At 34.6% G+C, this 12,137-nt stretch overlaps 1 protein-coding gene across 2 annotated transcripts in view; it reads right to left on the bottom strand.

Moving 5' to 3' along the window:
* Positions 1-599: 599 nt before the first annotated feature.
* The window catches only part of LOC149552397 (cyprosin-like), a 63,038-nt gene continuing 51,500 nt past the window's right edge, over positions 600-12,137 (bottom strand). For both annotated transcript variants that reach the window (XM_089787942.1, XM_089787943.1), the window contains 6 exons: positions 2,224-2,337; positions 1,948-2,012; positions 1,655-1,814; positions 1,452-1,571; positions 1,171-1,259; positions 600-1,032 (listed from right to left, as the gene is read on the bottom strand). In XM_089787942.1, the coding sequence (XP_089644068.1) occupies positions 948-1,032; positions 1,171-1,259; positions 1,452-1,571; positions 1,655-1,814; positions 1,948-2,012; positions 2,224-2,337 (633 nt within the window). In that variant the 3' untranslated portion in view covers positions 600-947. The remainder of the gene's footprint in view (positions 1,033-1,170; positions 1,260-1,451; positions 1,572-1,654; positions 1,815-1,947; positions 2,013-2,223; positions 2,338-12,137) is intronic.

Raw genomic sequence — 12,137 nt, 5'->3', positions numbered from 1 at the left:
ATGTAGGGCCTAATAATATAATGTTGTTATTAAAGATAGAAGTTTGGGTTGGGTAGTTGTTAGCGAGGGGATGTGTCAGTTGAATGATGTACGGGTGTTGGTAATCAATAAAAATATATGGTCTCCCTCGAATTGGTACATATGATAATTGTATTAAAAGTTCTTTGAGTCCTGTACACTTGACTGTATGTTATATTATTTTGGTTAATATCTGTTCTACATACACCTTACCATCCTCAAGCCAATGGCCAAGCAGAGATAACAATAGAGACATTGAAGCCATCCTTACAAAAACAGTAAACCTTCATGGAAAGTATTGGACTGACAATCTGCTTGAAGCTATTTGGGGCTATAGAACAACCTGGAAAACTAACATAGGAATCACAACATTTAAAATGGTGTATAGGAAGACAGCTGTTATGCCCATAGAATTTGAACATAAGATTATAACTGAACTGTTAGCATTTATTTATTTAACCTGTCAAACATTTATTTATTTACAATTATGTGAAAAGCAATTAAATCATCAAATTTGGAACATTTCATTTCCAACTATGGGAGGCAATATGCTATTGTTCACTAAACATTACAAAAAGATCTAGTCATTCAACAATTACTTTTTCTTTTCACATTGCTGAAGTACATGAAATACGAAATAACACCCACTGTAGCATGAAATATGAAATAAAACCCACTGTTATTTTCAATAACCTCTAGTCATAGTCTTCATCAAGCATATGCCAACTAATACTAGTATTGCTTGATCTATGGCATGATACTAAGAGATAACTGTAGTACACTCTATTCACATGATCAATTATAACATTATAGTATCCACCTAATTTCCTTCACCTACACTGGATGCTGGCATAATCCAAATCAGATTTAGTGTCCAAATTCAGCCAAGATACTAGAAAGCAATCTTGGTAGTGGTGCACACCATTCCTTTAAGCTGCTTCAGCAAACCCAACTCTATTGTTTCCAAAATCAAACACAGTGTGGTAAACACCCATGAAAATATCTCCAAGAATCCTGCACATAACACGAGAATCTATTTTGGAATAATACTTTTATATTTAGAACTCTGAAAAAGTTAAAGAACTTTCTCGGTATTCTGCACATTAGATTTCACACCTTAACAAAGGCTTTCAAACCAATTCCTTTACATACCAGATAGGTCCTCTGGGCGGAGGCACATCCAATCCAGTGAAGCCACTTATACATTGCGCTGCAAATCCCTTGCCAATTTTAAGAATGTACTGCCAAAGCATATATGATTTAAATATAAATACAAGAACAGTTATCCCAATTTAGACCTCTTGACTTCGTCAGTAAAATATAACTCTGGCACCATATGAACATCAAAAATAGTAAATACTAATTGACGAAATTAAAAACATTAACGGTGATGACATTAAGCATGGGAATATTTTCCCAAAGCATGCAAATACCTGCTCTGGTGTGAGGTCAAATTTTTTCTCCCCAATAGTAAAGGAAATACTTGGCATGCTCGACACTTTGTCACAATCCACAGAAGCTTGTCCATTTGGGCTCGGCAACCGGTCACAGAGCTATGACACGTCAAAGAAATTAGAAGCACAAAGTGTCTTGTTTGAAATCTGTGTCTAATAGTATTTTGTTAAGGCAGCATTACCTCACTGACATAGTTCAATATCCTGATCTTAGTCTGGTTTTGCAAAAGTTGATTGTGAGCCCAGACTACAGCTGCCTCACAGGCATAACACATAGCATTAATACTGCAAGCACCTGGTTCTTCCCCGCGCTCTTTCTCAGTTACACTAGCAATTCCCATACTGTAGAATGAAAAATTCACGCATTGCCAGTATTTCGATTTTACAGTATGATTGATATTCAATATATTGAGATTGAAATATGTATCAAGCAAACAATGCTTATTAAATTGATCTAAAGAGTGAAAATTTTGACCTGACATCACGGGCACCATTAAATGAACACAAACCAATTTCAGAGCAGATTTTTTGAGGCTTTACCTGCATAGAACTAAAATAATTTAAGAAGCAGCTTAACGACATGGTACACAAAGACACATTGAACATATGTGCATTCTATACAAATATCTTTGAAAAGGATTGGCATTTTAAAATATAGAAAATTGAAATGATACAACTCAGTCCATGTATACCATGCCACAAGATTACGGCACCAAACAACATAATAAGGATGAAGTAGAAGTAGCCAGACCTGTGCTATCAAAAGCTCCAGTATAATGTCCCCATACCGAGATGCTATGGTTTTGCATTCTTTGCTAGCAATGCCTTCTGCTCCAATGGCATGGTTGATTTCTGCCACAATAGCCTGTGTTTGTAATGGCAACCAATCAATCAAAACAAAATAGTATGGCCCAAAAATTGAAAATGCATTATAGTATCATATTTCAGTATAAGCACACCCACTTGAAACAATTTACTTTAAGTTCATATGAAGGGCTTACTATGAACAATAAATTACTGCAAAAAAACAATTTACAAATCTTTATAGAAAATGCTGAAGCTCTAGTAATGCCTGTTTCCTTTTTCAAGAGATTGATTTGTTAGATGAGCCTCAAGAAGATTACAGTCCTATTTCATCAACTAAAACTCAAAATTGGTTGAATAGGATGTTAAATCTTAATATTAAAGTATATATTTTACATCAATTGGCATGCAATGTTGGTGTTTAAAGTTTACATTGGTAATGAAGTCGTTTTAATGACTTGGGTTAGTATTAAAATATTTATTTAGTCAGGAGTCAGTTTCTCTAGGTAGTTTGGGGAAGTTACAGCAATGCAATGCTTTATAAGTATTTGTATAGTTCATTTCATAATCTCATCTGAAAATAATAATATTATTATCATATCATTTTCTGTGCACATTACGGGCTAGATTACTTTGCAATAATATTGTTGCATTTTCCAAACCGGGTTTCAGCGCACACAGAAAATCCTATTGCTATACACACTGAAAACGTGAGGGCATGTCGTCATCTGATATTAAGCAGTGCTTACCGCTGGACATCGATTATGACATCTTCCTTATTTTCAGCTGTCACCCAGATCTTGGTGTGCGCCATGAAAAAGAGCAACTGCGGGACATGGATAATGTTAGCTGTGAAATGTTGGGCGTTATGTAACAAATTCTCTCCATTTCTGGTCAATAGGATCTATTATGTGTCTGCCCTTTAAAGTCGGCATTTCACTTAAGAAAAATGATCTAATTCATTATCATATGATATAACACAAATTGCAAGGAAATAATCAATATACAAGATTATCGTGAACGGTTTGTGAATGTTGTTGGTGTTCCATGCAGAGACCACAAGTGATTAATCTTCCAGTCTTTGATTGTTTCAGTTAGAGGCTTGTGATTTGGATGTTTGGCATTGGTAGGTTAGTGCTATATCCATATAGTGGTGATAAATAGATTATTGTGTTATAGTCAATTCCTTGAATGTCTTTGTTCAAGTTATTAATTTTTTTTCCTAAAGAAGAAAAGTCAATTCATAATCAGATCATATATTTATTTTCACTTCAAATATTATAATAATATTCAGAAGATAAGTTACTGTAAGGATAATTTATTTATATATTTATAGAAGTTTTATAATTAGAGATTTAAGAGGAACGAGAATTCAGTTTTGAATGAATACAGCATGTTAAAGATTTAAGGGGTCTGAATTTTTGAAGGAAATATTTGTAGGGGCATATTATTTATTCAATTTGACACCTAGATTCTTTCTTTTAATTATGGTCATACATGTATCAAATTTTTCTTGTATAGCTAGGGCAATCTGTTGAGCATCAAGAGAAATTCTTCATGCCCACGGTTGATCCTTCAATGTTCTTCACCTGTATCATGATGCTTTCTGAGTTTTGGTCTATGTTTTCTCTGTGTTGGGATAAGGTGACTAGACCTTAGGAGTTTTTATTGATTTTTTATTTATGCAGTTTTAGGAAAGATGTTAAATGAGACCAAATCTTCCACAAGAGTAGACTTGGAGCCAAAAAAAAGAATTTTTTTTGTTGATTTATTCTCTTTGCTTTGTTTTTTATGCAAGAGTTGTGGAGAAAAGAAGTTTCTAAAATAAGTTGTAAATATGTTAAATGTAGACGCTTTAGAAATTGTTTCCTTTCGCACGAAAACTCTATAAAATTATAAATACAATGTGTTGTTAAAGAGAATTGTGTTAGAGAATTTTTTTTGAAGAGCACCATTATGTTGCCTGGATATCACAGCTGATTACTCTTGGAGAGCATTGGCTCTGGACTGTTTGTTGCTGATAATATAATTGGGTCTGGTTTTGGAGTGGTGGGTTTTCCCCTGAAAGGGTTTTCCCAAGCATATCTGGTGCTATGAGTTTATTTGCTTACATCTAATTTCATATGAGTTTATCTAGTTTACAATAGTTTAAGGGTTTGTAAGAAAATTTTCAGCATCATCTCTTTTGATAGATTTAGCAGTTTGAAGCGTTACTCCACACTTAGCTTCCTTTCACTCTGATCAGATATGCTATCATATATACGTTTCTATCTTTACTTCACTCAGAACAATCTATGTATTCTATTGAAGGTGTTCCAGCTTCTTTCTCTTATTGTCATCACTCAGCTGAGACGTCATGTGACTTCCTGTACTGGGGTTGAGCTGTTCAAATGTTATTGGTTTTCCTTCATATATATTACTATTGTTTTGTATATCATCTTTTCCGCTGAGACAGTTTGTCCTAGCACCGTGTATGGATGACTTGGCACTGTCTTAGATGACTTGGGATTATGGTCACCTTGTACAGAATGTCGCCGGTTCTAATCTATAATATGCCAATGGGTTATATTATTGATTTACCATTATTGAAATTATGCGTGTCAGTGGTAACGGCTGTCTTCACATTCCACTATGAAGTCCATGTGATAGTGATGGAATCTTTTGTTGACCCAGTTGATGGCGCCTAAATTTTAAAAAAATAAGACCTCCATTTTGAACATTCTCTATAGTTCTCTAATTCTATTTTTATTTGATCTTTTAAAAGGATATATTTTTCTGCCTTGGGACAGGATATAATGTTCTGTACATATGATGGATTGAGCATAGGTTCTGGACTGTGAAAAGTTGCAGTAGATGGGTTAAAAGGCACACGCCTAAAAGTTTTTGCTTCATCAGCTTTATGCTGAAGGATACTGTGTTTGCAAACATGTTGCGACTAAATCTTATGCTTTGCCCAAATGATTTCCTGATGAGACTGGTCATGAGACTAATCATTCGAAAACATGTTTTGCATTTCACCCATTAGTAGAGATATTTGGAAGAAACCTGTGTACCGAGCAGAGCATAGTAAAATTGTCACAAAAGACTTGCATAAGAAGATCTTTGCATATTATTTAGCATACTAAGATCTTTGCATATGAAAACAATTTTTTATAGCCAATATTGTTATAAGTTGCGATCTTTTATCAATATATTTGAAGCAAACAATTTACTGTTTAATTATTGTGTTGGCAGCAAGATGGTGATAATGATTGAACTGAAACACAATTGAAATGCATCCTCACTAAATTCTTTGGAAGACCAAATCCACAAAGTCACCACAAGAAAAGGAGAAGACTTGAGAATATGGCTGATAGACAGATTTGCACAAGACTGGTGAAGGAATGGATACTAGTCATGCTCTAAATGTTATATCTCAGTTCGTGGCTTGAAGACTAAATGTGTCATCCTTCAATAAATCCAGCGCAACTTTTTAATCATATTGGCATGACAATATTGTGCCATAAAGGGAAATACTGAAGCAATAAGGAAAGTCAGAGTATTTGAAGGGATTTTTGTTAGGTTGACAAAGTCCACCATACGGTGGAGTGACTACCGTATGGTGGTGAAGTCGAGTCCACCGTACCGTACAAGTGTGACTACCATACGGTGGACGTGAAGCCATGAACCAATACAATTTTAATGTACGGTGGTTAGTGTACGGTGAAACTTGGAGTTTGTACATTCCGTCTCCATGACATACGGCGGTACGACAAAGTTATTTCGAGTGACTGAGGGCCGAAGGGAGTGTTTGAGGCCCTGATGCCGAAGGGAGTGACCTGTTGCTAAAGGGACTGCCAACTGGAAGAGTGACAGTCAAATGGATGAGTAACCGTTGGGATTGTAACCATTTTGTTCTTGACAGTTAATGCACCAAATTCCATAACGAATTGCAGAGTGTATAAATGTCTACGAGATTCGTTGGGCTGAAGAGGCTAAAGCAGAAGCATAGGCTCGGGTTGTGAAAGTTAGGTTGACTGTAAAGACAATCTAAGCTTGTGAGCCTGTCCAAAAACTAGAGTTTATTGTATGTAAATTGTTTACTGTAATACAAAGTTTCTCGAGGGTTTTTGGGTGGTGGGTTTTTTCCCGAAAGGGTTTCCCACGTTAAATCTTGTCTATGTTTATCTTGTGTGATTTGTTTTTCAATGTTCTTATTTTTCCTATCCATCTCAATGTTCTAAAGTAGATTTACAATATTTTATATTTCCCTTGTAAATTGGGATCTGGAAGGTGTTTTCCGCAAGTAGCTTTCCTAACAATTTCTAGTACACCTGTAATCTCTGTCATTGATAAAATTAAGCATAACTCCAATAAAGTTGGTTGAAGGAAGTGAACTTAACAGACTCCGGCGTGTCTTTCAAATTGGTGTCTTGATCCAAAAATGACATTTATTACAGTGACAATATTCGGCACTCTACTAGCATGATCGGCATTCAGATTGAAGTCTGCTATCTGTGATCCCATATTTTTGTTGTGGAGGATATAATAGATGGAATAGCCATGACCTCACCATGTATCCAATAAATGACAGTGGCAAAAATTTACGAGGAAACATTGCATGTATTAGTAAAAGGGAAACTAAGTCTTAGAACTGCAAGCCCAAAATGAGAAGCTGTTTACATATAATTCATAAATTGCAGATTCTGGAAGTGATCACAGTTATCTTCAATTCAAAATTTCACGGAATGGATTACCGTCAGATGTTCTGCCCTCATGGTTTTTGGATTTGCCTAACAGGAGCTTTCTTGTACCACCCGATTTAAAAACAGGAAGGACTCTAGAAAACAGAGAATGAACGGTTAAAGTGCCTGAAACAGGTTTGTGACTTAATCTTCCAATCTTTGACTGTTTCTGTTACAGGTTTGTGGTTTGGGTGTTTGGCATTTGTAGGTTAGTGCTATATTTACATATAGTTAAGTATTTGAATGTATTTGTTCAAGTTGTTAAATTGTTTTTCCCTAAAGAATAGGTCAGTTCATAATTACTTGTTTAATCATGGAATACGATAGATTAACAAATATTTATTTTCACTTTAAATGTAACAATATTCAGGAGATAAGCTTTAGTAAGGAAATTTATTTATTTATAGAAGTTTTGTAACTGGAGATGCAAGGGAAGCAAGAATTCAGTTTTGAACGAATGCAGCATGTTGAAGATTTAAGGGGTCTAAATTTTCGAAGGAAATATTTGTAAGGGTGTATTATTGATTCAATTTGACACCCAATTTCTTTCTTTTAATTATGGTCATACATGTATTATATATTGCTTGTATGGCAAGGGCTATGCAGATTCTATACTATTTTGGACAAAGTTTTAGCTGTATCAAACTACTCAAGCTTAGGGAGGTTGGCAGATCCTAGAGGCTGGAGGATTTTGATCTTCTCAAGCCTACTTGTCACTACTTAAAGATGGTACTTTGTATGAGTAGTATATGTGTTTTTTTTTTTTTTTTTTTACTAACAGTATTGAAGGATGCATATATTGTGTAGCTTCTTTTTGAAGATAAGAAAGTGATTTTTGTAAACTCAATATGGATTATTCCCTAGGTAGTTCAAGAGTTTGTGGATCTCATGAATTATGATCTTACAAGAATCAAAAAGCAACTTGATACATTGTGGATGTAGCCAAACATAGATTGATGTCTAATCATTTCGGCGATGTATGATTGGGGAGTTCGAGGAGGTGATAATTCAGGAATTCAGATTGGGAGCTAAACCTTTACAAGGGTCATAAGGCTTCTTGATGGAGTTCTAGTTGGTTTTGGAAGTGTTTTTCAAAGAGAATCTTCTAAAGAAGATGTAAGTGTTTTTGCCATAGTTGAAAAAATCACAATATTGGAATATATAGCACATAATATAGCCAGACAATATTATTGCCCAATTATTTGGTGGTGATTTTTTTCAAAATCGCACAGCAATTTTTAAGTGCAAAAATCACAAAATTGCCCAATTGTAAGCATGAAACCGGTGGTAAAATAGCATAAAGTGAAACACAAAAGATAAAAATATAAAAATAGGGTTTATTCAACTCAATATCTTTTTGCAGTGATTTCACATCCATAAATGCTACAAATTGCAGCAGTTTTGTTCAAGAACGCGATCAAAATTCCTTCATTTACAACAATTCTGTACATGTAGGACAATCGTATTATTCCTATTCGCTATAAATTTCCATAGCCAGTCACCACAGAGCCATGCCATCAATGCATCATACTATAGAAAAATTGAATTGAGTGATAATTGTTTTTTAAGATTAAACTAAGAAACACAAACCACCTATTATAAAAAATATTGGACTTTTGCAATAATTAATTTATTTTAAAAAACATTTCAAATAAAATTTATTAAAATTAAAATTATTTATTGCAATATAATATAAAACTAAATTTAAGGCATTAATTTAAGATGAATATGCATATATAATTACACTTCTCAAAAAACAGTATTGCATCAGCCTACCATACTCACGTACTTGCACCGAATTCAATAACTTTGTAAATATGTTTTATAAATTTAAGATTATTTTGCAATAGTTTTTTATACATTTTCCAACACGGGAAGCCTCCTTTCTTGACTAGAACTATCCTGACTATTATATTGTCTGTCCAAACAAGAGAATTCATAAGTAGACTGAATAATTTTTCTGTCTATGGTGGAAGATAAATATTTGGAAGCCTCCAAATCTTGGTTACTATAGCAACAATACTCTTCCCAAGTGGCTAATTGCTCTCAATTTTAACTCCGTATTTTTGGGAAACAAGCAAAATCAACTCTTTACAATGCTTATTCAAGCTGAAAATCTTTTTTATTATATTAAAGTACAACATAAAAAATTACATAAAGCTGCTCAAAAATATAAACAACAGCCAAAATATTGTTTAAAAACAAATCAATACAAGTGCTAAATGAATAGGAAAACCAAGAACATAAATTGATTGACATCAACTGAGGACAACAAATAATAATTTTAACATGACTGCTTGTACTATTTGGCTATGGAGATTAGCCACCCAAGATCTAGAGGCATAATTGAAAGCACAAAGAACTCAAAAAATCAATATGAAAAGAATTAAGTAGAAATTCACATCCTTGAAACTGCATGATTCTTTGAACAAACCTTAATACCAACTCACACAAATTACTCCTATGAAAACTGGTCACAAGTCTATATGAAAGTGTAATGGCTGCATACACCCATATAGTGCAAAATCTCAAATTATCATGTGACCCCTCTTGTTGTTATGCGTTCTCAATTCAATCATGTTAACTGCTACCTTTACAGACTATGATTGCATTGTTATAATTGTTATGTCTTCTGTTATCACCAAATTTAATCAGATCTACCATGTGGTACCATCTGAACCGAAAGTACTTTTCACCTTCAGACTATTCCATTGAAATAGGCAAGTTTTGTCTATTAAACTCTATTTTCCTTTTCTATTTAGGCGCTGCCTTGACTCTGCAATGTACTTTAAAGGAAAGCACAAATAAAATACAGGGAACTTATGAACTAAGTACAAATTTCCTTCACAAGCAAGGATTCAAAAGATTAAAGAAATCCCAAAACATTCAATACTTCTCTGTACAAAGCAGGGGAAAAACAAAGAGATGCAGAGATGGCTGCAAAAGGACCTTTAGAGGCTCATTCTCTTCATGCTTGGGAATGAGATTGGTTTTCTGGTTTCTCTTTGGAGAACTCTAGGAAAACCTTTAGGATTTCTGAGTGGATTGGACATAGCCTCGAGTCATCATCTATGGTGGATTCACATCTGAGATTACAGATGCATTTAATAGTTACTTTCTAGTGTGACTGTTGGCACTATATTTAAGATTGGATTGGATGTTATTTGTGTTATTGCATTGCTGATTTATAATGCAATTGTGAATTCTGGAGTATTTTAATGAGTATTATTATTGGATAATTCTTTGTTTATGATTTTGAAATTTATTTGAGGGAAATTGGAAGAATATCCGGGTAGGATATTACAGTATGTTGCCCGGATATCAAAATTGCCCTGAATTTTTAAAATCCTCATCATTTCGAACTACGGTTGTTCCTTGGATGAACCTCTTTTTGAGCATTGAAATGGTCAATTCTTCTCTAGTTTCTAATCAATTTTGCCCTTCAAATATCTTCATCTTGTTCCCAGCTTCGTTCCACCTTTCGAATTTCTGAATTCTGGTTCCTGAGTCTCAAGTTATCTCAGGTTAATGGAAGGCACCGAAATACATGTTTTCCACTCCATCATTAACCATTAACCTTTAAAGAGGTTAAGGTTCGGGGTCCAAAACATGTGTTTCAATTTGAAATCTTAGCCTCTCCATCTAAAAAGGTTAAGATAAACTTCCGAAACACATATTTTCCACCCAATCATTAACCTTAACCTCTCATCCAAAAAGGCTAAGGTTGGAGTTCAAAACACGTATTTGGAGTTTGGTTATTAACCTCTTTGTCCAGCTGATAAAGGTTAAGAATCCGAAGGAGAATCATCTCAAAAGTGTATGTAAGATGGAAAATGCGTATCAGACATGAAGGGATGGAATCACTGGTTTGAAGATGAGGAGTCACAGCATATACCATGATCGAGGAAGGTCAACAACCCAGTTCTGCCATAAATTTGATGCTTTAGCCTATGACACATAACATAATTGAAGGAGATTGTTAACATATTCTATCACAAGTTTGATATTCCACATGACTTTGAAGGTAGCAAACCATTTACATATCGTTGTGGTAATACTCAAATACAAAAACCGTTATGGCGATAATGGCCACCTCCAGCCCATGCATAGATGAGATCGCACTGCCTGAATTTTCATTTGCATTCTTTGTCCGCTGTGTCATGCAAGCTTAGCCACATATATGGTAGAGGTTTAGGAAGTTAAGTTTGAAGAGGATGAGCAGGAAGTGTTTGACTAAATGCCTTGCACATGAACAGTTCTCCATAATGTCTATGAATAATGTATACAAACAAGTCTTTGATCAAATGAAAGGTGGTGAAATGAATATTCATGTGGATATATAGAGTTTAAAATGCATCAATCTACATCATCTAATGGTATTACTGGTGTTGTAGATGAAGTCTCAAGATGTCGCCTTGGACCATCTGCCAGCTTCACCGAATTATTCCTCATTAACGGGTTCTTCTCCATTTGCACAATGAAGATATTAATAAGATGTGAGTGTGACGGGATATAAAGAAGCTCGAACGGTTTAAACGAATGTCCCACAGAGAAAGCACATCAATCATTTGAAAAATTACCATGTTGTCTATGGTAAACTTTTTTGGGAATAATATTTTAGAGGAGAACTGGAATCAATGACAAATGGGAGTATTGAAACAAATGATGAACACGTCTCAAGGAATTTGCATGGGAAAGAACATAATAATAGTGCAATATCAAGTGGAGTTTATGAAGAAACTTTCATCAAAATGCAATTGGCTGTGACTGAGTCAAACTCTGCCCCCTTGGCATCAAGTGTATGACAGGAGAAGTCACCCGAACCTCATTGGTGTTTTCTGAAACTCGTGAGAGTTCTTGAAGAAAAGCGAGGAGCACATCGTCTTCTTTTGAAGTCAGCTAAGATGCCATCTTAGCCATTTATTTCTACCTCAACACACAGTATATATGATTGCCATCACATTATAAAGATGAGGGATGTGTGCTACATGAAAGACTTCAAATAAAGAACTGATGCTTGAGGAATATGCAATTGGATGGTGCTTTGGTCGTGAATGCCATGGTTGATATGGGAGCAAAACATTGAAGTTGCAATTTGTATGTTCTAACTTATATAACACAATATCTCAAGCCCATT

This window comes from Cupressus sempervirens, chromosome 6 (genome assembly GCF_028749045.1).
Source record: "Cupressus sempervirens isolate cs-2001-9-10 chromosome 6, ASM2874904v1, whole genome shotgun sequence".
In the NCBI taxonomy this organism is placed as follows: domain Eukaryota; kingdom Viridiplantae; phylum Streptophyta; class Pinopsida; order Cupressales; family Cupressaceae; genus Cupressus; species Cupressus sempervirens.
The sequence above is the reverse complement of the archived record's forward strand: the minus strand, read 5'-3'. Positions and strand labels throughout refer to the sequence as shown.